Genomic DNA, 27336 nt, shown 5'->3' on the forward strand with positions numbered 1-27336 from the left:
ATATAAATACAAGCAACATGACGACTTGACTAGTGTCACTGCTTAGTCTTAAAGGCTAAAGAGTGAGAGATCTTGATGGGAATCTAGCCTTCCAAAGCTCTTCCTGCTACCTCCACCCTGACCCCTGCTTGACTCCCGGGCAGGTTTAAAGGCTCGAAGCCCCGCCCCGCAAAGCCCCGCCCCGCCCAGCAGGGCCCCGCCCAGAAGAGCCCCGCCCCGCATAACCCCGCCCCCGAGTCGCGCCCCGCGCTGTCTTCTGGGAGGCGGGACGAGGCGGAGGCGGTGGCTTCTGCTGTCTTCCCTGGCAGAAACCAGGACTCCATCTCTTGGTCGGTGAGTCCCCGCTGGTGGCAGACCCCAGCTCCAGGTGAGTAGCTGCGGGACACCTAAGCTAAGGCCCACACGGACTCCACAGCTAGCGCCTGCGCGTTTGCCCGCCAGCCAATCGCAGGCCTCCTTCCCGCTGCGCCCTTTGACCCTGCGCCCCCGGCGTCTCGGAATCTAAGCCCGCTCGGCCCGGACGCCAGCTTCCTGCTAGGTTAATGTCCGCAGCGCGTGCGAGCCCGGCCTGGGCCAGCTGCCCGGCACCCCACAAGCTGCAAGTTTGCCCCCAGGCGGTTCCCTACCCCTCCGCCTAGAGCTCCGAACTTTCTAGTGCGTCTGGAGGGCCCGGGCGGTCGCGGCGCCCGTCTCCCAGCCGAGTTGGAGCCCCGAAGGCGGCCGGGACAAGTCCGCTCTCCGAGGTCTTTGTTCTGTTCCCTTTTAACATGCTTGGCTCGGTACTTTAGACTTCCCTTCGCTGGACTAAGGTGCCCGGTTTCTTTTCCATTTGCGGAGGAACAAGTTGAGTGTACAAGCGGTTAAAACTTTCGTTTTCTTGTGCCAAGGACCTATGGATAATAGAGGGGAAGATGGAGAAGTCCTAAAAACTTAACTAACATGAGCACTCGTGTGCATCTGTTTGTGCGAGCTTAGAAAGACAAATAAAAAAATGAAACTGGACGGTACTCTCTAGGCGGCACCTTGAAAGAAAATTGCAAATTTAATGTAAGTTTTGGTAAAACTCATTCAGATTTCTAAATCACTTCTATGCAATGCTTTCTTGCACTCTTAAGAGCAGTTTGTAAGACACGGAAACCTCAGTTTTATGACTTTTAGTCTATGAAATACAGAAAGCTGAGACTCTTGCTCCTCAGTAACTAGTATGTGATCACGAGGTGCCTTCCTAAGTGTGGACCACAGTTCAGGGAGGGAACCATTGATCATTTCGTCTACGTCAGCTTCCAAGGTGCAAAAATCATTGTAGTATATAATTGAGGCCACATAGGCCCGAGGCAGGAGCCCAGTTCCAGCCCTATGTTTTGCCCTTGCTAGGTGCTCAGTTAGCAGGTTTCTTGGCTGTTTGCCAGTTGGCTCAAAAGCTTGGAAAACCTCATTTGCTTTGTTCATCGCCTGTAACCATCGCTAGATGGTTGTGAGGATCAAAAGGGACGAGTGAGGTTCTGCCTGACTGGACTTCTGAATGAAGTTTGCAGTAAATCTGACCGGGGCAAGACTCCAAAAGTTTCAGATGCGTTGTGTGTTCTGAGCACTAGTTTTGTCTGTCTCTAGGTACTTCTAGCATAAAATTAGAAGAACGTAGTATGAACACAGAAGAATAAGCAGGAGGAATCGTTGTAATTGGGTTATTTTAAAAGGGAAACTGGCGTTGCTGAGTTACCAATATGAAACAATCATTTAGATCTCTTAGCTGTTTAAGTATATAATACTTTTTATTAGAAATCTCTAGACTTCCACATTAAGTATCATTTTAAAAGATTAAAGCACCAAACATCAAAACAACGTAGTTTCAGGAGACCCAGATGTAGAACCCCGGGACATGCAAACTTCTCTTTGATGAGGACATATTGTCATTGGCCAGGGCCTTGAGCTTCCTGCTTTTGAGAACTTCTACACCTGCAGTTGAAATGTAGAGTCTTTTTTGGTTTTCTCACAAGGAACTTCTGAAACCTTTCTTTAGTTAAAACCAGGTAAGCTGTTCCTTTGCCTGTCTCCTGCGAGAGCAGTGTTTTGGGGGTGTTATAGCACTCTTAGTGTTTTAGTGTTTGTTTTAGCCCAGAGGCATTGTGTTGGCACAGATATTAAGACAGTAATTTGTTTAGATGGACTTTAAAACTGTTGAATTTTCATGAATTTTCTTTTATAGTATTGCTTATTATAGACTACTGTACATATGCAGACCAGACATACTGCCCAAACACATGACCATGTCAGAAACAGGAGGGCCAAAAACGTAAGCTTAATAGTGAACAGTGATCATAATATTTGTTGGGATCTGCTAGAGTGCAAATAACCTCCATTTCTATGGAACAGAAAACTTGTACACATACAGTTTACTACAGTGTACAGTGTTAGAAATGCCAGCATTAAAGGAAAACGCTGCTGCCTCAATAGAGCTTTCTACTCAGGAGTCTTTAGGAGAAGAATCAGGAAGAGGAGGCAGATTTCTGCTTTGGTTTGCACCTTGAATATTATTTCAGAGGTAATAAAGAATATGCTTTATTGTTTGTATTCGGCAGGGCTAAGGGTCAAACCTAGAACCCAAGGAATTGTTCATGCTAGGCATATGTTCTAACGCCTGAATGACATGCTCAGTTCCATATGCTGGGCTGGTTGTTATTATTAATATTATTATGTATGTTGAAACAGCCTATTTGTTTATTTATTTTGAAACAGAGCCTCACTAGATAGCCCTGGCTGGCATGGAACTTCCAGGGTGGCCTGGAAACTCATAGAGTTCTGCCAGCCTCTGTTTCACAGGTTCTGGGATTAAAGGTGTGTGTCACCACATCCATCTACCATGTGCTACTTCTGGGATGCTGTCATGCCACCCATCTTTTCATCCTTATCATCATAAGTAATTGCTCACGCTTCATAGTTGCTTAGTGGTACGTTATCAGATGGGAAATAAGTCTTCACGCTGACAAAAATCCCATGAGTGAAAGAACTGCAGTGGAGAAAAGTATAGAAACATCGGGCTAGGGAAGCAAAGATCGGAATTCCCACTTATTGTAACTACAGAGCTAAATTTTTTTTTAAATAATAATTTTTACCTATGGTTTGAAAGTTTTATGTATGTTTACAATGTATCTTAACCTCCACAATCCAGATTTCCAGAATCCCAGAGTCCCATCTCCCAACTTGATGACCTCATAACTAATTAATTATTTTACTTAGTGCTGCACAAGAACATATGGGTGTGAGGTCATCCTCTGTGGTGTGAGCAGTGTGGAGGTGGCCACACCCCGAAGAAAATGTGACTCTTCCTCCATGCAGTCATCAACTCCCAGTAGTCCTCAGCTAGATTCAGGGCCTTGGGTGAACTGCTTCATGCTGGAGTTTGTAATTCTCTAGTTCTTGTGCAGTTAAGCATGCCTGCTATTGAGTTCCTAGCTGCAGCGTCCAGGCTATGTCCAGAGGACAGCATTTCAAAGCTTTTCTCTCTTTCCTCTAGCTTTACATTCTCTTTGCTCTTCTCTAGCAGCATTCCATGTTCCAGTGTTATAGAGACAAGGAGATATAGCTCCAACTAAGCACTTCCTTTCTATAATTCTCAGCAATTTGATCAGTAATGAATCTCTTCATTAACTACGATCAATGACAGTAAGAAGTTTCTCTGTACAGCCAAGAGCATCATAAATCTATGAATATATAAATATTTAGTCTGACCATCAAAACCTTTCCTGGAACCTTTGACTTATCTAGGCTTGGATTTTGACCATGTTTACAGATAGCAGACATGAACTTATTCCTGTAGAGCATGCTTTAAATCTAATCCAGAGAGATTAGAGTTGGTTACCCACAGTAGGCATATCTGGCAGATCAGTATTCTAGCATGCAGGGATTAATACCAGGTAAGACCACTGATAACTTTACTACCCCAGCCACCTTCATAGCACCTTCCAGCACTATGAAAGACGGCCTAGCAGGGGCAGAGCTCAGACTTTTAAACACAGTGATTAAAGTGATTTGTTAAGAAGCTTTGGGTACCTATCATGGTTGATCGCTAAAGATGGAATTGGTTTTGCAATCTGTAATACAAGAAATAAAGGTACAGATTAAGGAATTGGATTTATAAGAAAAAAGTATGGGGGCAGGGATACAAAGGCAGTGTCCATAAATGCAAATTTTGGTTATGCATTGATGAATCTATCTAATGAATATACGAGAAACCACACATACATACACACAATCTTTAATGTTCGTTTTATGTTTCTTTCCTCATTTACTTCAAATCTTAAGTAATATTCAGTAATTAAACACTTCTTTTTTATTTTCTTTTGCCAACATTACCTTGCATTGTTCACAAAACAAATTATATCAAAAAACAAAATGATAAAACTTGATAAAGAGTCTCAGTGAGTTATCTAGGGTCACATCATTAATATGTTTTTCGAATTCCAAACTCAACCGTGTTTCTGTTATATACCTTGAGTAATGTATTCCACCAGCCTAAGTCAACAATTCTAACGTTAATTCTTTAGTTACTTCTAAATCTTACAGCTCTTCCTTATTCATTCATTCTCTCTCGTTCTCTGTGTGTATGTGTGTGTGTTCCACATTCAGTACTACTCATACTTTATGAAATACTTAACCGAAAACAAAGAGTTCTAATTTTAGAAGACAAAAGAGCTTGCTATGTTTTTTCTCACTTAGAGATAGAAATTGTACATGATTTAAACATATTTTTATTTTGTGCTTGGTTAATATAGTCAAGATCATATCCCAAAATATTTTTTATGCATCTTGTCTGTCAAAATGATGACATTCTTTAATCAAAAGAAAGGAAGGATATGTTATTAAATCAATAGCTTGGATGTTTCAGGGCAGCAAGTCATAGCAGCAAACCAAAGTGATCGTGTTGTACGTTATTGCTGTCCAGTGAATAGGACTGTCACTTTCTCACAACAGTGCTTCCACTTCCTGGCATTAAGAACTGTATTGAATTGTTCCTTCCCAGAAGTAAGCATAGGTTATGTTAAAATTTCATACTTACCCTATACTTGCCTAGTGGCAGTCTTTATTTTTGTTTTCTTCCTTTGTAAAAAAAATGTTTTCAACATTAAAAATGTTACCAAAGTAGTATAGTATAAACAATTCAATTCTTTTATTTTTCCTGCAGTTTTAATCATATTAATACTATTGCATATAATTACCCTGTGTTATATATATATATATATGTGTGTGTGTGTGTGTGTGTGTGTGTGTGTGTGTGTGTGTGTATACAATATTCATAAAGTAGGTTGAGGAGATTGGTTCTGGGACTTTCCTGGGAAGCAAAGTCCATGGGTGATTGTTTATATGAGATATTGAATGTAACATAATCATCTCCTCCGTATATTTCTAATCACTTCAAGATGATAAAACTCACTATCAGTATTGTCTAAGTAGTCAGTATTCTGTGTTGCTTAGAGAATAATGACAAGAAAAAATTCTGTATATGTTTGGTATAGGTGTAAATTTGTCAGTAGCCATCTGTGGTTACTTAAACCCTTGTTGCAGAACTCTGGTATAGAGAGCAGACTTTGTATAGTGGATGGATATATGTATATATCTGTGGACAAATATATGTGCATGCTTCTGCTTGTGTATGTCCTTAATATACTTTTACGAGTTTCTTTAGAAAGTTAACTTTTGAACAGTATTCCACAAGACTGATTATTTCATTCTCAGTATAACTTCTCTAGAAAACCATTGTCAAATGCCTTAAATTAAGTTTGATTATGTGTTCAAAACAGTGTTTGGTAGTTTGTCTACTGTTATGTTTTCCATTTTATGAATTAAGTATATTTTGAGGAAATATTCACCAGTAAGTGGCTATCTTGTTTCCTATCAAACTTTAACAAGATTCTTGCCTGTTGCTTTGTGTAGTTATCGATTATTTGCTGCTATAAAAAGGTTCAGAACACTAGATCATTTATATAGAAAGGAAATGTGTTTCTCACAGCTCTGACACTGGGATGTCTGAGATCAAGGTTTGGCAGGATCAGCTGTCTGGGGAGGGATGCTATCTTGTGGTGTCTAGATGCTTATCCTCTGAATAGGAGGAGCTCAAGAGAGCAAAACGCCAAGCAGCAGCATTAATTTACTTCTGATGTGATGTATATGTACAGCTGAATGTTGTTAAGCCTTTTAGAAAAATTAAATGAGGAAATTTACAGGAAAATTGAGGTATCTGGAAGTGATATCAAATGATATAACTCAAGTGAGAATTAGCATGTTCTCTCTTCTAAGCAGCTCTATAGGGTATGTTAGGCACGAAAGCGTGGTATAGGTTACGGAACTTCAAAGAAAAGTTCAAGGGTGGAAAGGTGTTGAAGAAGGAGGCGAGGATAGTAGCACACATGGTAGTGAAGAGGAAGCTGGCTATACAAGGCAAAGATGCAAGGAGTTTGAACAGGGTCTGGGGGACAGAAAAGGGGATGGCCATTAAATACACATCCGCTTATAAGTGCCATCAGGAAGCCTAACACAGTAATCTAAAATTTAATAGTTTTAATGAAAATTTGAAAATAACATTATTCATGATAGACGAAACCATCAGTTCTCACTGAGTCTGCCTCTCAACAGTGTTGTATTAGGAATTAAGTTTCTGACTTGTGAGTGGAGGGGTGGGCATGTCATTCAGTGGTGAATGGTTGTTGTCAGAGTATCTAACTTTTATATTTTTATACTGTCATTAGAAAATTTTGTTTCTATTCCATTCCCAAATAAAGCTGAAAATGTATAATTATTCCCTTCTTGTAATATTTTATTATTTTTTCAGGTTCAGGACCCTTTTTAAAACTTTATCACTGTTTTTATGTTTTTACTGAAAAGGCTCAGAAGTATGGACAATTAAGTATTTCCTCTCATTAACTACCATTTTAAAATATAGTCCTGATATATGAATTATTGACTTTGTATATTCTGTATACACAAAATTTATTCACATGATAAAACTGTATTTTATTTTATTATGCAGATTCCTGAGTTTCACCTGACTAAATGTTAATGGTGTGCATATAGGGCTATTTCCAAATCAGTATCTCTTGTGTATGTGTGTGTGTTTGTGGGCGTGCATGTGTGCATGCATGTTTTTTAATAGTATCTGGTGGTTTATTATATTTTATTTTTTAATGTAGTCAATGGATTTTAGTTTTCATTTTAAATACTGTAGAAAACATTAATATTATTTACTAATCATCTTTTTTAAAATGAATTGCAGCAAAGCATTCACAATTTTGGAATTTAAAGTATGTCAACATGGCAAAATTTCGAAGAAAGACTTGCATCATTTTGTCACTTTTTATCCTATTTATTTTCTCTCTGATGATGGGCTTAAAGGTGCTGCGGCCAAATACAGCATCCTTTGGAACTCCTTTTGGGCTTGACCTTCTTCCAGAACTTCGTCTACCAAACGCCCCCTTGGGAAACAAAGCTGATTTCCAAAAGACTGATAGAATCAACATGGAAAGAAATACGAAGAATTCAAAAGCTACTGACATTCCTGTGCGGCCACCCAAAGCCTCTGAAGTGAGCCTGGAAAAGCTGCCTCCTCTGAATTATTTTTTACACGTATTTTATTACAGTTGGTATGGAAATCCACAATTTGATGGCAAATACATACACTGGAATCATCCCGTCTTGGAACACTGGGACCCTAGAATAGCCAAGAACTATCCACAAGGGAGACATGTTCCACCAGATGACATTGGCTCCAACTTTTATCCAGAGTTAGGAAGTTACAGCTCTCGAGACCCTTCTGTCATAGAAACACACATGAGACAAATCAGCTCAGCCTCGATTGGTTGGTAATTAGTTTATGTTATTTACATAGATAAATAATGTGGGTGGACAATTAAGTTATTTATCAGTTTTTAATGCTTTTATTAATTACAATCTTAATTCATATCCCTGAATTAAGCAGTACTTTGTTTTTTTTTTTTTTTTTTTTTTGGTTGTTGTCTGTTTTTTCTAGTACTGATCATTGAACTTGACTTGTGCTAGGCAGCTCCACTCCACGTAAGCCATGCATGGTGGAGCATGGCTGCACTTGTAGCCCTGGGAAAACTGAAAGAAAAGGGTCATGAGTTTTTGTGCAGCGGGACCTTTCCCCCTGCCTAGCTAAATTGTGATCACAGTTGCCCTCTTTCCTGCTGATCCTGACCCCACTACAGCAACTGTATCTGATTTCTGTCACTGTGAAGTTGTGATTGTTTCCTTCCTATGACAGCAAAATGTATTTAGCTACCCTGTTTGCTTGTCATAATGTGCACTGCACAGTATTTTGTGATTCACCTGTTGTTAAAGATGTCTGTTTTAGTCATTGTTACTAATAATTCTATCTCATTATATGATTGAGGGTGTTTGCTTCTTTAGTTATGTGTTGGGCATTTCAGCTGTTTTTCCTTTCTATAGCATACAGTTTGGCTTTATTTCTTTAACTACTCCTTTTCAATTTCTGTGTCAATTTCATTTTTATTGAGTGTAATGAGGTTTTAAATATTCCATTTTGTGTTTCCATTTGTTCTGTTTCTTCATTTTTTATTTGCCTTATCTGACACTAATGTGAGTTTTTCAATCTTGCAGTCTCTTTTGACCTAGTACATATAGTTATTCTTATTTATTTTTAATATCGCTATAGCATTGCAGTATATATATTTAACTTAACTGGTGAAAAGTGGTCAGTTATTCTTATGTCACCCATACCCCTCATCTTTCTCTGTTCTTTGTATGATTTCAGATTATATATCTTTAGTCCTAAAATCTTACCAATGACAGTATATTATCTGCTGCTGTCTGAGAAATGTAGAGTCTCTAGAGCCAGGATTTGAGGGTTCTACATAGCCAGGTCTGTTGTCTTTGGAGTTCCATTTGTAAAGCCTGATGCTTTATTTCCTTAGATTTCTTTATTGTGTTTGCTTGTATTTTATTCATTATTCTCTGAAACATGCTTTTGAGCTCAAGAAGAAGAGAGCTTCCTGAGTGACTTTGCTTTGTCTTTGCCATTGAAATGCTGATGCTGGCTCACCTAAGTATCTGCAGAAAGTGCTGCAGAGACACGTGAGCACTGAAAGGCAGGCTGCAGGCTACTGCTTCCTAGAGCTGCTTCTGTCCTAGCACACTGGAGGAGACTGACTTCCGGGATCACTGTCATAACTAGCTTAGTCACTTGGCTAGTACCTTCTTATTATTAAGTAGGTCTTTGTTTTCATGGCATTTCTTCTTGCCCATGCTTGTTGGTCTATGCTATTAGATCAATAGCTGTTAAAAATTATTAGAAATAGAATTATGGTTTGAATTATATGGAAAAATTCATTCTTTATAATTTTTGTGTGTGTTGTGGCTTTTTGATATGGGTTGTTTCCCTTATGTGTGTTTATTTTCATTGCTTTTTCTGAGAAGGAAATTTGTTTCCTGGGCTGTATGCTCAGAAAATGTTTATTGCTCTTGATGCTGTTACGAGTTGAATTAGCAGGCTGCTTAAATGTTGACCAGTTTTCTCCCAACTTTTGTTCTCACCAACATCATTATCTAGGTGCAACTCCCTTCTTCAATAGTCATAACATCCCTGGATCCCTATCCACTATTAGTTCTTTGTTCTGTTAAATGTTTTGCTTTTTTGCTATCTGTGGATAGCAGACAAAGATAGCCTTTTCCCCCATTAGCTTTAATGAAGGGGCCACTTTTTTCCTCCAGCTTCAATTCTTCTCTACTATTAAAACTATGAAAAAAATTAAGTGTTAAAATCTAGGTCTCCGGCAGCTTCTTATTCTTTGCTGTTTAAGAATTTCATCCATGCATTTACTATGTATTAATCACATCTAGTCCCCCATTCTCTCCCCTCCAGTTCTTCCCCAGCCCCCCAGCCACCATCACTTTTCATTTTCAAACTTACGTGCTCTTTTTATAAACCTACTGAGTCCAATTAGTGCAACTTCTATGTGCATGATAAGGCCATATCCTGAAACATGGGTCACCTCTTAGGGACCACATCCCTGCAGAAAACTGAATTTTGCTCCACTAACAACCTTCAGGTTGTCAATAGTTCCTCAGCTAATGGTGACACTGGATTAGCCCTGCCCCCATCCATGGTAGAATTTTTTCTGCTTTGATTTCTTAATTCTACAAGCTTTCCTTTATGTAACATTATTATTTCTTTCCCTTTGTAAAAAAAAAATATTGATTAGTTGAGATATCCATGCTGTCTGTCTCTACTGTCCTGCATTTCTCTATTTATATTTGGAGGTTTGAAGTGTTTATCTTAAATATGTTCACTGTAGTTAATAATTTCTCTGTAGACTGGTGTTTCTAATACCTAAAGTGTAATTTCTTAGTACAGAAATAAATGAGTACTATAGAGAACAATTCCAATCAGTTTGCCTGTATTAAATCTCCAGTTAAATTATATTTATGTATTTAAAAATAAAAACCTAGCATATGGGTGGTTATAGAAGTTTTATTCATAGTTGCCAGAATATAAAAGCAGCTAACATGTCCTTTAATAGAAACATAGATAAATATCCACCCCGTGGATGTGCAGCAGTAGAAAACTATGACTGTCACGAAACATCATGAAAGACCTAGAATACAAGTCATCAAGCAAATGGATCCAGTTGTAGAGCGCTACATGTTTTATGATTCCAGCTCTATGACTTTCTGGCAAAGGCAAAATTATAGAGGGTGAAAAATCAGTTACTGCTGGGAGTAAACCCGGAGGAGGGCTACATAGGTGGGGACCTAATGTTTATAGTAATTCAGTCTTTCTGAACTTACGGTTTCGTTAAAATCCACAGGACAGCTGGACATTAGCAAAAACTGTGATCGTTAGTTAACAATAATATGATGGTACTATCCATCAAACAGAGTAAATACTGCAAATAATAATGTGAATGTGAATAACTGGAGGAGAAGGTTGTGGCCTGTAGGAGACAGTTTAGAAGGACTACCTGCTTTCTTGCTGAGAGACTTAATTATTTTAAAATATATAGTATGTTAATTTGAAAAGATATCAGTTACTTAAAATAGTTCATAAATATTGGATGAAGTAACCAAATTACTGTAATACCCTTTGAATGTGCTTGGAACTCATATGGCCACTTTTGAAACCTGCAATCACTCATGTTGCTTTTTATTCTTTGTTATGCTTTACTTTTAGGAGTACTGGCCCTTTCTTGGTACCCACCTGATTCAAGTGATGAGAATGGAGAAGCTACTGATCACTTGGTACCAACAATTATGGATAAAGCTCATAAATATAACCTGAAGGTATTTAATTTGTTTTCAAACTATTTTTATCATTGTTAATCTTCTTACCCTCTTGATAGAAATACTATATTAATTACTCATTTTAATTAAAATTTTATACATGTAGAAATGTTTTAAAATATTACTTCATAGAAGTTTGTTTTATGCAACAGAGGTATTCTAAAAAAAGTTTGTTTTAATAATTGAAATTCTAAGGCTTTTCCAATTATAAGATACCCCTTGCTGTTTTTTTTCTAACTATGTGTTATATTCATCTGTATCATTTTGTATCTTCTTTTAAACAGGGACTCACTATGTAGCTCTGAGTGTCTTGGAGTTTGTTATGTAGACCAGATTGATGTTGAACTCACAGTAATCCTCCTGTCTCTGCCTCTAAGGTGCTGTGATTAAACACATACGCCCATTTATCTGTGTTTATTAGAAAGAGAGAGGTTTTACAGATTCCTTTGCAAACAGACTATTAGAAATTAGTGAAGTTTGTATCTGAATATGCTCTAAATGTCGAAAGCGACTATGTTTAACTATATAACTTTATGTCTTTAAAAAATGGTTAGAAAATAAATTTCTGTCCAAATAATTTTTAGTTTTGAAATTTTAAATTAAATCTTTGAGAAATTTATACAGGTGCTTTTTGTTCATAGTTACAATATCTCCTGTGAGATCCACCCCCTCTTACCTCTCTGTCTCTGTCTCTCTCTCTGTCTCTCTCTCTCTCTCTCTCTCTCTCTCTCTCTCTCTCATCTTCCCATTACGTCCAGTTTGTGCTGTCCATATATTCTTGGATATTTGGACTTTCACTGGAGTTTGGTTCACTCTGTACTGCAGAAACAAATATCTCTGTGGGTTGAGTGATGAACTAATCTATGGGTATAACAGTAAATCACTAGTTTAGCTTAATACTATGTCCATTTAGCAGAATAATAGTAGTAAGTTCTCCTCTAGGACCTATAACCTATTTAGCCATAGGTTCTTGGCTACATAAACATTCTAGATATAGGGTTAATCTTAAATTAAATGTGGGCCTTAAATCAAAAGGTAGTAGTTTCTCTCATGACATTTATGCTACTGTTTCACCATTGGTTGTGTGTTTTCAGGCTGGTTATTGTAACTCACAGGATTTATAGCGGGGTGAGGTTCTTGTGTCAACCAGTAGTGTGCATAGCAGCTCTCGGCACCATTAAAGCTCTCTCGTAAGAACAAAGCTTCCAGATTAGTACCAACTTGATTTCTTTATATTTTACAACTAAGGTTTGTGGTGTCTTCATAAGTAAAATGGGATAGTCAAGTTTTGGGGTGGAGAATAAGGAAGAGTGGAAGAATATTTGTCAATAGTTCAACATTTTTAAAAATTAGTTCTCAGTTGTTTATGTCTGTCTTCCTTTGTTTTGTTTGTCAATATAGGCTTTCTTTGTGTAACCTTGGCTGTCCTAAACCTTACTCACTCCATAGACAGGACTGGCCTTGAACTCATAAAGATCTCCCTGCCTCTACCTCCTGAGTACTGGGATTAAAGGCTTGTTACACCACTGCCCAGCTCTAGTTTCTCTTCAAATAGTATAAATCTTTCACTTTTGTATCTCTTATATCTGTCTTTTATCTTATTTCTATAACTAAGAGTTAAAGTTCTCTATTGACTTCAGCATGGAAAAAAAGAGTTGACACCCTTGTTTCATTCATGGTTTTTATGGTGATGCTTTGGATCTTTTCCATTTAGTGGGTTGTTGAGTATAAATATGCCATATTATGTTGAAGTGGGTACTTTTTCTTCCTACGGTTTGGGGGATTCTTTTTCTTATTTGCCTGTGTCATGAAAAAATGTTGGGCTTTTTCTATATCTGTTTATTTCGATCCTTGAACTTAGTTATTGAATTTCTAACCTTCGTTGATTTGAATGGTTTGAACCATCCTTGCCTTCTTGGAATGAAGTCAACTTCATCGTGAGAGTGATCTTTTGAGTATTGTACAATTTGATTTGTTCATATTTTATTGAGAATATTTGCATTCATATTCAACAGAAAATGGGCTTTTATATTTTTCTCTTGTGTCTTCATTTTGCTTGAATATCAATGTGATACTGGATTCATAAAATGGGCTTTGTAGCATTTTTTCCCTTTCTATCTTATGGAATAATTTGGGAAAGATTGGGGCTAGATCTGTAACGTCTAATGGTTTTCAACCATGAATACATCTGGGGTTGGGCTTTTCAAAAAATTTAATTGGAAGATTTTTAGGTATTCCTTCAATCTTATTGTGTGTGTAGTTCTGTTAATGACATTTATATCTTCTTGTTTTAATTTTAGGAGGATATGTTCCTAGAAATGTATCTATTACTTCAAAATTACACAAAATATTGGAACATATGTTTAGAAGTTTGCCCTAAAGTTTTCTGTTTGTCATTTCCACACTCCTTCTTTGATCTATATATTGGTTAATATTAAGTGACATATTCTTTCCTAGTTTTGTCTGTTTGAATTGTGAAATGTCTGCATCTCTTCCTAGATTTAGGAAATTTGACATTTTTGTTTTATTGAGCACAGCTTATAGTATTTTTCACTTTTGTCTATGTCCTTGATTTGCAAATTGATCTTTTAATTATATCCTATGTATCTCACTTAATTATATTCTGTGTATCTCACTTGCTTTGCTTATACTTTCTTCTTGTTTTATCTTTATTGATGCATAAATGTTCTTGTTTATGTTCTCTTCAAGCCTTGGTCTTCTGTGTTTTCCTTGATCTGTTCATTGGTAAGGGTTTCTACTAATTTGGTTTTTTCTTTTGTTTAGTTCTTTCTTGTGTTTTATTTTTCTGTTAAAATCTACATAATAGTTGGACAGATATTTTCTAAAATGAGCCAAATATAAAATATTTTAAGCTTTTTGGGTTATACGATATCTTTAAAAGATATTTTTAAATCTTCTTTTATTATATTTTTTAATTGAAAAAAATTTTTCACGCAGTATATTTTGATCATGCTTTTCCCTCCCCACTCCTCCCAGATTCTACTCACCTCCCCAACTCCGTGTCCTTTCTCTTTTAAAAATCAAGCACAAAAGAAAAACTAATAAACAAAATCAAGAAGCCTGCATACATAAACACACAAACAGAAACCATAATATGCACACTGATGACCAATGGGACAAATATTGCCCACTTAGAACAGTATGAGATGAGATGAAAAGCCTATAAAAGGAGCTTTGAGTTTGTTTTGTATTGACCATCTACTGCAGGGCATTGGGCCATCCTGAAGCATGGTCAATATACCCATTGCGATATACTTTCTTCCTTTGCAAGTGGATGTCAGTGCAGATAACTTCTTGGATAGGTGTAGGAACTCACATAGCTCACATCCACTTACACCACTCAGCGCTGAGATCCAGTCTACTTGAACCTGTGCAGGAACAGTGAGTGATTTCCATATTTTCTGTGAATTCATATGTACACCCTACCTATTATGTCTAGAAATGTTTCCTTGGAGTCATTCATCCTTTCTGGTTCTTACAGTCTTTCATCTCCTTTTATGAACTCTGAGAGGAGGGGTTTGATATATTCCATTTAGTACTGAGTGTTACAGTTTCTTACTCTTTGTACATTATCAAGTTATGGATCTCTGTATATTTCCATCTACTACAAGAGGAAACTTCTTTGATGATGATATCTACTGATCTGTGGATAATATAGCAAAATCTTGTTAGAAACCTATACTCCTTATAGCACAACAGTAGTCCGTGGTTTTCCTCTAGACCTCTGGCCTATCCAGTCTCAGGCTCTGGGCTACCTAACAGGGCTATGCATGGCTACCAACTCTTGGAGTGGACCTCAAATGAGAGTGGTTGGTTACTCCTACAATGCTTGTGTCATTATTACATTAGTGTATCTTGCAGGTGGTCACCATTGTAGATCTCAGGGTTTGTATCTGGGTTGGTTTTTAATTTTCTTCTCTGGTAGTGTGTAGAGTACCATCTAGTCCCATGAACACTGAGGGTGAAGGAGCCACAAGGTCAACATTTCCAGGTTCAGTGAATTATGCAAGTGTTATCTTCAGCAACAGTTTAACACTGAATTTTTCAGTTAGCTTTTCCCAGATTTTCATTTGACTTTTTAAGTATTTCTTTATCCGTATTAAATTTGTTTCATTTCATGCATTGATTACCTTTTTTTATCTAGGTGCTCATTTATATTCTTTTTTATTTAAATTTTTTTTTGATTTTTACATACTAACCTCAGTTCCCCCTCTCTCCTTTCCTTCCACCTGCTTGGTTTTCTCCATCCTGTCCCCATCCACAACTTAGAGGAGTTAAGGCCTTCCTTAAGGTGGCAACAAAGTCCTGTATATCAAGTTGAGTCAGGACCAAGCCCCTGCCACCTTATATTAAAGCTGAGCAAGGTATCCTACCATAGGGAATTCATGTCCTTTTAGAACTTGCTCAATCTTCTTTTGTATCATCCTCTTAAATTCTTTGTCTGGTATTTCAGTCTGGTTATCATTTTTGGGAAACTTATTACTGTTGAATTGGTAATTTTGGGAGGAGTCCTGTTTCCTTTACTTTCCTGATCATTATTTCTTTGTTAATATTTGCATATCTAATATTTGGTCATTGTGGATTTTTATTATATTTCCTATATTTCTTGTGTTGAAATTAGAAATTCTTTTGGCAGTTTTCTCCTGGGACTAGTTTGTGTAGCACAAATAATATAAACACAGAGACAGATATTGGGGTTCAGCCTGAAGATCAGAAAAGCAAAGTAGCCAGCCACTGTCTCTTACATCTACCTCAGACCAAAAATGGGTGATCCTGCCTCCCTGAATTCTCAGATTGAGACTGAGACTGAAACCTGACTCTTCCTGTTTTATATCACTCTCTAGGGCTGGGATTAAAAGTGCACACCATCACCACCCTGCCTCAATGACTAACTAGTATGGGATTAAAGGTGTGTGCAATCACTGCCTGGCCTATATGGCTGAGTAGTGCAGCTGCTTTGCACCGATCATCAGGCAAGCTTTGTTTATTAGAACACAAATACTATACCACTATTCACTTATAGCAGGGTTAATATGTCTTCACCTTCTATGTCATGTATTAGACTTACAGCTCACTTCCTCAGGGAGACATCAAGTATAATATCCAGCTCAACTCCAATAGAGTATTTGAGGAGAAACACCACTGATGGGAAGACCTACTATGGAAACTCAGTAATAGTTAAAAACAGCTGTCTCCCTTAAGTCTAATGACCACTAAGAAATAAAGGAAGAAGTTAATATTTGCTGATATATCACCTACTAACTGTAGGTATGGGAAGACAGTAAATTGAGTGTCACCAGGAACTCAAATAAAATAGTAAATAGAAGAGAAGAATTGGGAAAGTGTTAGGGAAATCAGACCCTAAAGATTGTTGACATTAAAAAATTGGATTTAGGAGTCTGTAGAGGATGGGCTGGGAGAGAGATCAAGATGATATGAAATAGAAATGAGAGACAAAGTATATGGGCTGAAAGTTAGAGAAATACTTGAGAGGACACAATGGAAATAGTGTTAAATGTAATAGAGCAGTATAAGAAATAAAAACAAATACTTATGTGAGAATGAAGATTTACAAATAATTAAAATTAAATAAAAATACCAGTTTAAATTTCTTCCATGATTAGTACATCAGGAAAAGTTCCCTCCTGCCTGAGAAGTCTTATTAAATTAGCATTGCTGCTGAGAGAGGTGTTTACTTTTCTGTGCAGTTCAGATCTGACTATGCAGAGTCTCAGTGGTGACCCACAAGTTTGCCTGTGGGGTTGAATTTCTGCCTGGTTTCAGAAGCAAAGTTCACCCTTCCTTAGATGATTTCTGAACTTTGACATGGGTGGGGTGTTCCTGCCTAGGCAGTTCCCTTTTTCCAAGTGTAATTGGTGATCTCACTAACCTTGCCTAGATTTCAGGGTTGCCTATCCGCCCTATTCCTGTATCATTTTGCAGCGAATAATTTTCGTCCTGCTGAGGCTCTGCCTGTCTGTGTCAGTGGTCTTAATATGACTTTGTTTATTCCACAGAGCTTTAGATCAGATGAACTCCCATGAGGGGTTCTGAGGTTCTCTTGGTCTCCTCTCTTGGGGTTGGAGTTTGGAGACATGGGTATGTACTGTTTTCTATGCTTCCTAGCAATATATTTAACTGCTTGTACCTTCTCCCTCTTGATCCAACATACTATGTGATATCTTAGGGTAGAGGCAGAGACTTCCCACCACCTGTTTTATGCAGTCTTGTTAGTCTGACCTTTAAAAAATTTTCTTTCTGTCTTTGCTTCTGGAAATTTATCTTTTCTCTTTTCTTTTATGGATCAAAATTAGGGGGAGGAAGGATTTTCTTTTGTAATTTCTATTTTTAATATATATATATATATATATAAAGCTAACTTGAATATTTCCGTAGCCCTAAAGAAAGTCTTGATAGTATCTCTCAAATGAATTGACAGGAGCTACCACTGACATTCTCCACAGTGCCATTCAGTGAATTCTCATCGGCATTTGGAATCTGCAGTTGTCACATATTCAAGTCTGGAACTGCAACTGAGGTTGATTGAGACATTGATTTATTTTTTTCTCAAAAGAAATCCAAGGCCCCTGATCTGTCCAGTCTGTGCCCCAGTTCTGTTGTGGACAGTAATGAAACTGGACATTTTCAGTTTTTGAGGTTCTTAAAGATAAAGTAGTTAAAATATCATGATACATAAAAATAGACTGCTTTTAATTCTACTGAAAGCTCTTATATGGAAGAGGAAAGTAAGGAAGACCTAGGCCAATCATTGTCTCTCTAAACATGAGCAACATACATTCTTTAGATTTAACATTTAATGACCAGAAGATATGGAATTTGATAAAATACTCTTCTCCATTTTTTCTTGCAAGTATTCATGTTTCCCCAAAGCTGAATACAGATTGTTTACTCTCAGTAGCTCTTCAAATTACCAGAATTATTTTGAAAATAGTTTAATAATTATACTATATTAATGTGACATTACCTTCTACAAATACATTTCTGTTTTATGTATTTATTTATTTTTGGTTGGTTTGATTTTACGGTTCTCTCTGTTTAGAATTTAAAAAGTATTTAGTTTCACTTTTGTTATTACTTGTTTAGAAATAGAGGTTCTAGGTTCTAGCTTTGCCTTACAGTTAAGCTTTTGTTATAGCCTATTAGTTTGAGTACATAATAGCTTTAGTCACTAAATACTTTGTATCTGCAGTTTTGATTATTTTAAACTAAAAGTCATGTTTTTAATTATAATTGAAGAAACACAGTTAATAAAACATATTTGAAGAATTAGTGACTTCTTTTGCATAAGTTTGCACGTGTTGACAGTTTTCCCAAATATAAATCAGTAAAATCTAAATCTAAATGGTGACTACTTTTTTCAAAGGTAATTTTTTGTGTATGCTTGTGTCATTCTTTGGAGCAGACCCTTGAAGCCTTGTAACTGTAATTCAGTACCAGAGAGTACTGAAGCCACAGTTATAAGGATCACAGCTGGATGCTTTCAGTTTACCATGTCTTCTCTGGGTAACATCCTGAGAAAACAACCATTGAAACAGCATTTATAGATGTGGAGGAGCTGATTGGTAGACACTGCCACTGTTGAGCACAGGCCATTCCCTTGTCCTTCTTAGAAAGTGTGAATATTTCCTGTCCAGTAGATGATAGGTTTTCTGCCTGGCCTGCTTGGGCTAATGAATTGTCAGAAAATACAATGTATGCCACATGCTTCATGGTTGTACTTCTATGTGTTTGTTTCCTTGTTTGTTTTAGTATAAGAAGAAACTCCACCCTTCCCTAGAATCCAAATGACTAAAACTGTGGAACTTATTTAAACTTGATCCACAGCCTAGAACACATCCATTATAGTAACCAATAGAGTTTATGTGCATCAATAAAATTGTGAGTGTTTGTTATACACCATCATCACATCAGATCCCAAGGAAACCAAAGACACACCCCAGTTGTTGAGTACTTTGTATTTCTATACATTTAACATTTTATTTTGAAGTAACAAGTTCTTTAACCTTTGTGTAAATCATTTGTCTAATAATAATGGCTTTTAATCAGTTGTTTCTTAAATGAGTCGTATACATTCACAGTGAGAACGTGGCAAATCTTACCTAATGGTGTGTAAGTAGACCACCTAGAGTTTAATTTGACTATTTAGTATCCATTGAAGTCATTAATTCATGCTTGCAGATACTCATGCAGTGTCTACTCCACAGCAGATTCTGTTCTACGTATGAGCAGTATTAAGAAAGAGAACTGGATATGTTTGTACAAACCTGTAATGTTAGGTGGAAGGTAGAGGCAAAAGGATTGGGGACTACAAAACCAACCATATCAAAACTGAAAAGAAAGAAACAGAATTTGTCTCCTATATAGCAAATTTGCAGTCTGCACAAGTTATAAAAAGAGAAAATTACTAATACTTGACATTACCGGTTATATAGGAGGAATGCCTCACTTGCGTATGACATAAAGGGTACCCAGTGAAGTCAAGGGATGGGGGAATTAAAGAAAAAGTGGTTTGGCTACGGGGTTCAGAGAGTTTAGGTAAATACAAAATTAGAAGTGTGAAATGGAATTCTTACATGATTCACATTCTCTAAAAGTCATGCACACAAATTTAATTTTATGTATCTTATTCTGTCATTTAAAATTAATTTTAATGTTAGTGTAATATTTTTCTGAAGAGTTAGAAATAGTGAAAAATTCTGTTATTAATTAAAATAAAATATAAAATTAGTTAATTAGTTGAGAAGTTATAACTTTGAGTTTGCAATATGTAGATCTCCACTTGATGGAAGAAGCTGATCAGTTATGGCTGCAGCTTTGAAAGCAGATTGTAAGGATGTCTTGACTTGAGTTTGTTATTGTCAACACCTTACATCATTACACTCTTATAAGTAGAGAATGATTGATTTGCTAAATGACCTGACTTTAAAAATAATTCTATGAAAATTAACTAATGAAAATACATTGTGCTTTAATTGGGTAATTAAAAAAAGAATTAAGCTGCAGTACTCTAAAAGTCTTGTCAAACAGGCAGTCTCACTTAAAATATAAGATTCAAACAATAATTTTATTAGATTACCAATAAAATGAACTTGATATGGATAACTCAGTGAATTTAAGAATACTTTTTATGATTATCTTTTATGTTACATTATTCCCTATGCTGTTAATCTTACTAGTTAGAGATAGTATACAGAGCCAACCTGTTTATTAGGCATAATTTGTTCAGCTTGATTATGTAAACTGATATGTGTAGGTAGCTACCACACATTGTATCCAACATACTGGGGCCTATTGGCAGTTTACTAGACCCATGCCAACTTCTTTATTTCAAAACTTGAGTCAACGGCCACCTTATACAGTAACAGAGGCTGGCATATGAGATGCTTCACTTAGGTTAGTAGTGAAAACTCTCGGTCAGTATTATCTACCAAGATTTATTTAGTAACCATTGAACTCACTAAATACTCTCTTTAATGTTGTTGAATTGGCCCCTTATTAGCAATGCAAACTATACTTTCATAGATAATGCTTTCTTTAATTGATTTTTTTTCTTGTTTTTAGGTCACCTTTCATATAGAACCGTATAGCAATCGAGATGATCAAAGCATGCATAAAAATGTCAAGTATATTATAGACAAGTGAGTTTTTTCAATGTTATGCTCTATGATCTGGTAATGAGAGTTGGTTTATAATCTGTCATTTTTGGTAATTTTACCACAAGTAAGCTAAAGAACATTCTCAGGTTTCTTACAGTTCACTTTTTGCATGAATAAAAGTTGCTACTTTAGCTATTTTTATATACTTAAAAAGCTATGTATGTTTTCCTTTTGTGCTCATTTTACATTTCTGTTTTTAAAATCTTATGAATATACATTTGTCTTTTAAAGGAAGGTTTAGATGAAATGTGAACTAATTTCATAGCAGTGTTTGCATATCTGCCTTCATTTGTATCTAGAATAACTAACAAAGAATTTCATGATTATTTTCATTCTTATAAAGTATTTTTCTGGTAAGATTCTCTGAGGTGTTTCATTTTACAAAGAATTATCTCAGCAACAAATGGACACCTGTCATTGATAAGATAAATGGGTTTTCCTTTTGTGCAGTTCATAATGGACTTTTATAGCTTTAATCACCATTTGTTAACATTGGCATGAGATAATTAACCTCCTGTTTGATAGTATACCAGTGTCTCATAATGTATGAAATTAAAAGTATGATTACATTAGCATTATTATGGTTTCATAACTGACTCACTGAAGATTGGGAACAATGTGCTCAAGCTCCTCTAATCATTGTCAGTTCAGTGCATAATTTTATTGTGACATATTCTCACCTATCAATGTTTCTTTATTGTAGATATGGAAACCATCCAGCCTTTTATAGGTACAAGACAAGGACGGGGCAATCTTTGCCTATGTTTTATGTCTATGATTCCTATATTACAAAACCTAAAATGTGGGCCAATCTGTTAACACCTTCAGGATCTCAGAGTGTCCGCAGTACTCCTTATGATGGATTGTTTATTGCACTTCTCGTAGAAGAAAAGCATAAAAACGATATTCTTCAAAGTGGTTTTGATGGAATTTACACCTATTTTGCCACCAATGGCTTTACGTATGGCTCATCACATCAGAACTGGGCTAACCTGAAGTCATTTTGCGATGAGAACAATTTGATGTTTATCCCAAGTGTTGGCCCAGGATACATCGATACAAACATTCGTCCGTGGAACTCTCAGAACACTAGGAACCGCATCAACGGGAAGTATTATGAAGTCGGTCTAAGCACTGCACTCCAGACCCACCCCAGTGTAATCTCCGTCACCTCTTTCAATGAGTGGCATGAAGGAACGCAGATTGAAAATGCTGTCCCCAAGAGAACCACTAACACAGTATACTTGGATTACCGACCTCATAAGCCAAGTTATTACCTAGAACTAACTCGGAAATGGTCAGAAAAATACAGTAAGGAAAGAATGACATACGTGTTAGATCAACAGTTGCCTGCTTCGTAATGTATATTATAGTTTTTCAAATTGCCTAGCTTCAGTAAACATCCTATGTTTTGTTTATGAAAAGAAAACTGTCAAACTCAATGTGCATTTGACTACTGTTCCCTTTATCAGTTACTTCATTTTTATTTTTAAAAGAAGATATTACTTGTCCTACAATGGACAGTACCATACAAAGAATACTTCCCATGAGAGATGTCATGTGGTAACATTCTTTATGGCATGTTTTTCTGAATTCCCAACTTCAGTTGAAGTTTAAATGGGATGGCCCTTTAGGTTTCTGTTTCACAGTAGAGAAAATGCTTGCATTTATAAACTAGCTAACATGCAGGTAAGCTGTACTTGTATTCTTAGTCCAAAGACAGTAGTATGGACATGTTAGGTACATCTAACCACAGAACTACAGAACAAAAAGACAGTAGATGGATATGCATCATTTCTGAACTCTTTGCTGGTTCTGAGATTTGTTCATATTCAGTTTCTGACTGGCTTCCCCTAGTGATCAAATACACTTGTCAAGTTTCTTGTGAGCAAAAACTTGTTTAAATTACAGGCTACTTTATTTTATTATATTTTCTATTCTGACTGTTAGCCATGTTCTTTTTTAAAATTGATTTTATTGAGCTATATATTTTTCTCCACTTCACTTTCTTCCTCCCCTCCCCTACCCTCTCCCATGATCCCCATGCTCCCGATTTACTCAGGAAATCTTGTCTTTTTCTACTTCCCATGTAGATTAGATCCATGTATGTCTCTCTTAGGGTTCTCTTTGTTGTTTAAGTTCTCTGGGATTGTGATTGTAGGCTGATTTTTCTTTATTTTATGTCTAAAAGCCATTTATGACTGAGTACCTATTTATTTGTATATCTGGGTCTGGGTTACCTCACTCAAGGTTATGTTTCTAGGTCCACCCATTTGCCTGCAAATTTCAAGATGTCATTATTACTTTTCTGCTGTGTAGCACTCCAGTGTGTAAATGCACACATTTTCTTTGTTCATTCTTTGGTTCAGGGACAAGACAGGCTTTGTTCAGAGCATTCATGGGGTCATCACTTGAAGACTCGGGAGACAGTGTGGAGTGCATTTGTCTGTTTAATGCTCCTGGTTTGCTCTGCTGTATAAAAGACTAGAAACATTAGGATGTAGCTTAGTAAATGGTAGCAACTGCTTCTATGTTATAAAAAAAACAAAAACAAAAAAAAACATTGTTTCTCAGTCATCATAAGGTTTCTGACATTCAGGTACTCTATTTTTAGGGCATCTTGTCAGTCTTTCTAGGTCTCATTTTATTATTCATATGTTAAAATTAAATGTTCACCAGAGACTACTGAATTGACTATGAAAGTATAATGTTAAATTAAAATTTTATTCCTTTTACTTCTATTTTACTATAAATAATATAGAAAATTTACTTATAACTGCAAAAGTCAAGATAGATAAAAATGATTTTTAAGGTAACACCATATTTTTTGAAAAAGTCTTTTACAGTGTCTATTAAAGTTAAAAAGAAAATATCAGTGATCCATAGCTGTCATATGGTTACAAATTGATACCTTATGCTTAAAAGAAATTATTATAAAAATGAAAAATAATTTTAAAAAATCTACTGAATTGCGTATGTTGAACCAGCCCTGCATCTCTGGGATGAAACCTACTTGATCATAATGGATAATTTTTCTAATGTGTTCTTGGATTCGGTTTGCCAGTATTTTATTGAGAATTTTTGCGTCGATGTTCATGAATGAGATTGGCCTGTAATTCTCTTTCTTGGTTGTGTCTTTGTGTGGTTTTGGTATCAGTGTAACTGTAGCTTCATAAAAGGAGTTTGGCAATGACTCTTCTGTTTCTATATTGTGGGATACATTAAGGAGTATAGGTATTAGTTCTTCCTGGAAGTTCTGGTAGAATTCTGCATTGAAACCATCTGGTCCTGGGCTTTTTTTGGTAGGGAGATTTTTGATAACAGCTTCTAATTCTTCACGACTAACAGGTCTTTTTAGATTGTTCACCTGTTCTTGGTTCAACTTTGGTATATGGTACTTATCTAAAAAAATGTCCATTTCTTTTAAATTTTCCAACTTTGTGGCATATAAACTTTCGTAGTAAGAGCTAATGATTCTCTGAATTTCCTCTGTGTCTGTGGTTATGTCCCCCTTTTCATTTCTGATCTTATTAATTTGCATGTTCTCTCTCTGCCGTTTGATTAGTTTGGATAGGGGTTTGTCGATCTTGTTGATTTTCTCCAAGAACCAGCTTTTTGCTTCATTGATTCTTTGAATTGTTTTCTGTGTTTCTATTTTGTTGATTTCAGCCCTCAGTTTGATTATTTCCAGGCTTCTACTCCTCCTGGGTGAATCAGCTTCTTTTTTTTCTAGAGCTTTCAAGTGTGCTGTTAAGTCTCCAATGTGTGCTTTCTCCGTTTTCTTTAATTGGGCACTTAGTGCTATGAACTTTCCTCTTAGCACTGCTTTCATAGTGTCCCATAGGTTTGAGTATGTTGTGTCTTTATTTTCATTAAATTCAAGGAAGAGTTTAATTTCTTTCTTTATTTCTTCCTTGACCCAGGGATGATTCAGTAGTTGACTGTTCAACTTCCATGAGTTTGTTGGCTTCCTGGGGGTAGCATTGTTGTTGAATTCTAACTTTAATCCATGGTGATCTGACAAGACACAGGTGGTTACTAATATTTTTTTGTATCTGTGGAAGTTTGCTTTGTTACCAAGTATGTGATCAGTTTTCGAGAAGGTTCCATGAGCTGCAGAGGAGAAGGTATATTCTTTCCTATTTGGGTGGAGTGTTCTATAGATGTCTGTTAAGTCCATTTGATTCATTACCTCCAATAATTCTCTTTTTTCTCTGTTAGATTTCTGTCTGACTGACCTGTCCATTGGTGAGAGAGGAGTGTTGAAGTCTCCTACTACTAGTGTGTGTGGTTTGATGACTGCCTTGAGTTCTAGAAGTGTTTCTTTTACATATGTGGGTGCCTTTATATTAGGGGCATAGATATTAAGGATTGAGATTTCTTCCTGATGAATTGTTCCTGTTATGAGTATGAAATGTCCATCTCCATCTCTTCTGATTGGTTTCAATATTTATAATTATAATAGAAAAACCAGCTAGTCTAGCTAGTTTTACACAGATGCTATTTATTAGCTCTACTGAGAGAGTCAGTTGAGTCATTTTAACAAATAACACATGCCAATCTCCAGAGCATAAAGACATTCAGAAACAGATGAGTTCTGGAATTGACCTTAAAACCCAGCAGAGAGGAAACATCTTTTAGGGCAAGGGAGACTGATGAGTGCAAGCCTGAGGGCTGGGATGTAAACACCCATAACTCACATAGAGGTGAGCTCGCTAGCATCCATGTTCTACTCCACCCCTCCTGCAGAGCTGAGCAGTGTAGACAAGATAGAGCCCAAGAGTGTGGGAGCCAGCTAGCCTGCTGTGCACAGCAGCAAGCAAGATTCTGACTCAAAAACGGTGGAAGGCAAGGATCAACATACAGGGTGGTTCCCTGACATGGACACCCACCCCATGTCACATTTACTCTCACAGTTACTTATGAATATTTGCAGACACACACACAGAGAAGTTTAACTTATTTTCCAAGCAATGCTTTTGGAATAAAATCTTTTTGAAGAGAAATACTAACCTTGTAAAATTTAAATTTCCTTTTGATCAGAGAATTATTGGGCCATAGAAAGTTAGAATAATAATCTTGTATTTTTCAGGATAAATTCTAAGAATAATAATATAATATTTAATATTACCAAGCATCTTCATTGGAATAAGCAGAAATATAACCCGTAGATTTTTCATTGCTACTATGTTAAAAATGAATTATCAATACATAGTATTTCATAGCATATATTGCTTTCTCCATTCCTTATGTTGCATTTTATATTTGAGTCTCCCATGACAAAAATTGAATTTTATGAAACATTCTGTGATTAAGGGAAAGTCTGTGAAAATAAGGCCACACAACTGTCAGTTCAGCTGCAGCTTCCAGCAGCGCACTCTATCACCTGCTTTTGCCAGTTCATCTCCACCCGTCAATGGCGGTCAGTCAGGATGGAAAATTAAAGGCAAATTCTGTCTTTATTCTTACTGAATCACTCTCTAACAAAATGACTGAAGTATCTTTTCATAAAACTTACTAGCTGATCATTATATAAATAACCAGTTACCCCGTTTTGGTTTCCACAACCAAATATTCAACAAACTTGGACCAGAAATGCTCTGTGGGGTGGAGGATCTATTTGTGCATAACGAGTATGTTCAGGGTATTTCTATCCTGGAAGCCATACAATATAACCACAGTTTACATTTTTCTAGCTGTTATAAGTAAGACTGTTATACGTGGAGAAGATTTCAAGTGTACCTGAGGATCATTGTAGGCTAGTTCAAATATACTGTTTGACTTTTTCAAAGGACCTGAGAATTTTCAGCCATTTTTAGCTCTGGGTCCTGGAGCCAGTTCCACACTAGTCCCAAGGGATGGCTATATTAGCAATTATTGCTAATGATTGTTAGAGAAATACCTTCAGAACCCCTACCCCGAGTGTTCCTTATGGCTCCCTCTGCTGTCTGCCTGGAAACACAGCTGGGATTTCAATGATCACAAGTAAATTTAATCCAGTGATCCAGTTCCTATTTTTAAAAATCTGAATGTTTGTATTCAGTAAACTTAAAAAAGGTATAATACGTGCAATGCTTAGATTATAATCAATTATTTTGTAAGGTATTTGTTTTGCAGGATTAACCCATCTAATTGTTTAGATTGTAGAGAATAACCAGGTCTTTTTCTGCTTTTAAGAAATAATAATGTAATGTTTATCTGCATTGTTTATTAACTTGTTTATTTTCTTTTATTTATGTGTGTAATTTGGAAAATGATTTATTTTGTAATATGTTAATTTTGTTTAATAAAAACATAAAAATAAATGATGTTCTCAATTGAAAATCTA

The 27336-nt window shown here is 36.4% G+C and overlaps 1 protein-coding gene across 8 annotated transcripts; it reads left to right on the forward strand.

Annotated features, from left to right (window-relative positions):
- The first annotated feature begins 226 nt into the window (after positions 1-226).
- On the forward strand, positions 227-27336 carry Manea (mannosidase endo-alpha). 8 transcript variants are annotated; one of them, XM_048420200.3, is made up of 5 exons: positions 227-367; positions 7268-7849; positions 11201-11310; positions 20914-20990; positions 21712-27336. In XM_048420200.3, exons 2-5 carry the CDS (start codon positions 7306-7308, stop codon positions 22367-22369), a joined length of 1389 nt encoding a protein of 462 aa, XP_048276157.1. In that variant the 5' UTR covers positions 227-367; positions 7268-7305; the 3' UTR covers positions 22370-27336. The 8 variants fall into 8 exon arrangements, with proteins under 8 accessions (XP_048276157.1, XP_085533400.1, XP_085533402.1 ...); XM_085677274.2 differs by having other exon boundaries at positions 228-367; positions 7632-7849; XM_048420205.3 differs by having other exon boundaries at positions 250-367; positions 7387-7849.

This window comes from Myodes glareolus, chromosome 16 (assembly GCF_982192425.1).
Source record: "Myodes glareolus chromosome 16, mMyoGla1.1, whole genome shotgun sequence".
NCBI lineage: Eukaryota > Metazoa > Chordata > Mammalia > Rodentia > Cricetidae > Myodes > Myodes glareolus.

Coding starts and splice junctions, on each gene's coding strand:
- Manea (XM_048420200.3), top strand. CDS start 7,306: ATGGCAAAATTTCGAAGAAAGACTTGCATCATTTTGTCACTTTTTATC. Junction 7,850..11,200: donor AATCAGCTCAGCCTCGATTG/GTTGGTAATTAG, acceptor CTTTACTTTTAG/GAGTACTGGCCCTTTCTTGG. Junction 11,311..20,913: donor CTCATAAATATAACCTGAAG/GTATTTAATTTG, acceptor TCTTGTTTTTAG/GTCACCTTTCATATAGAACC.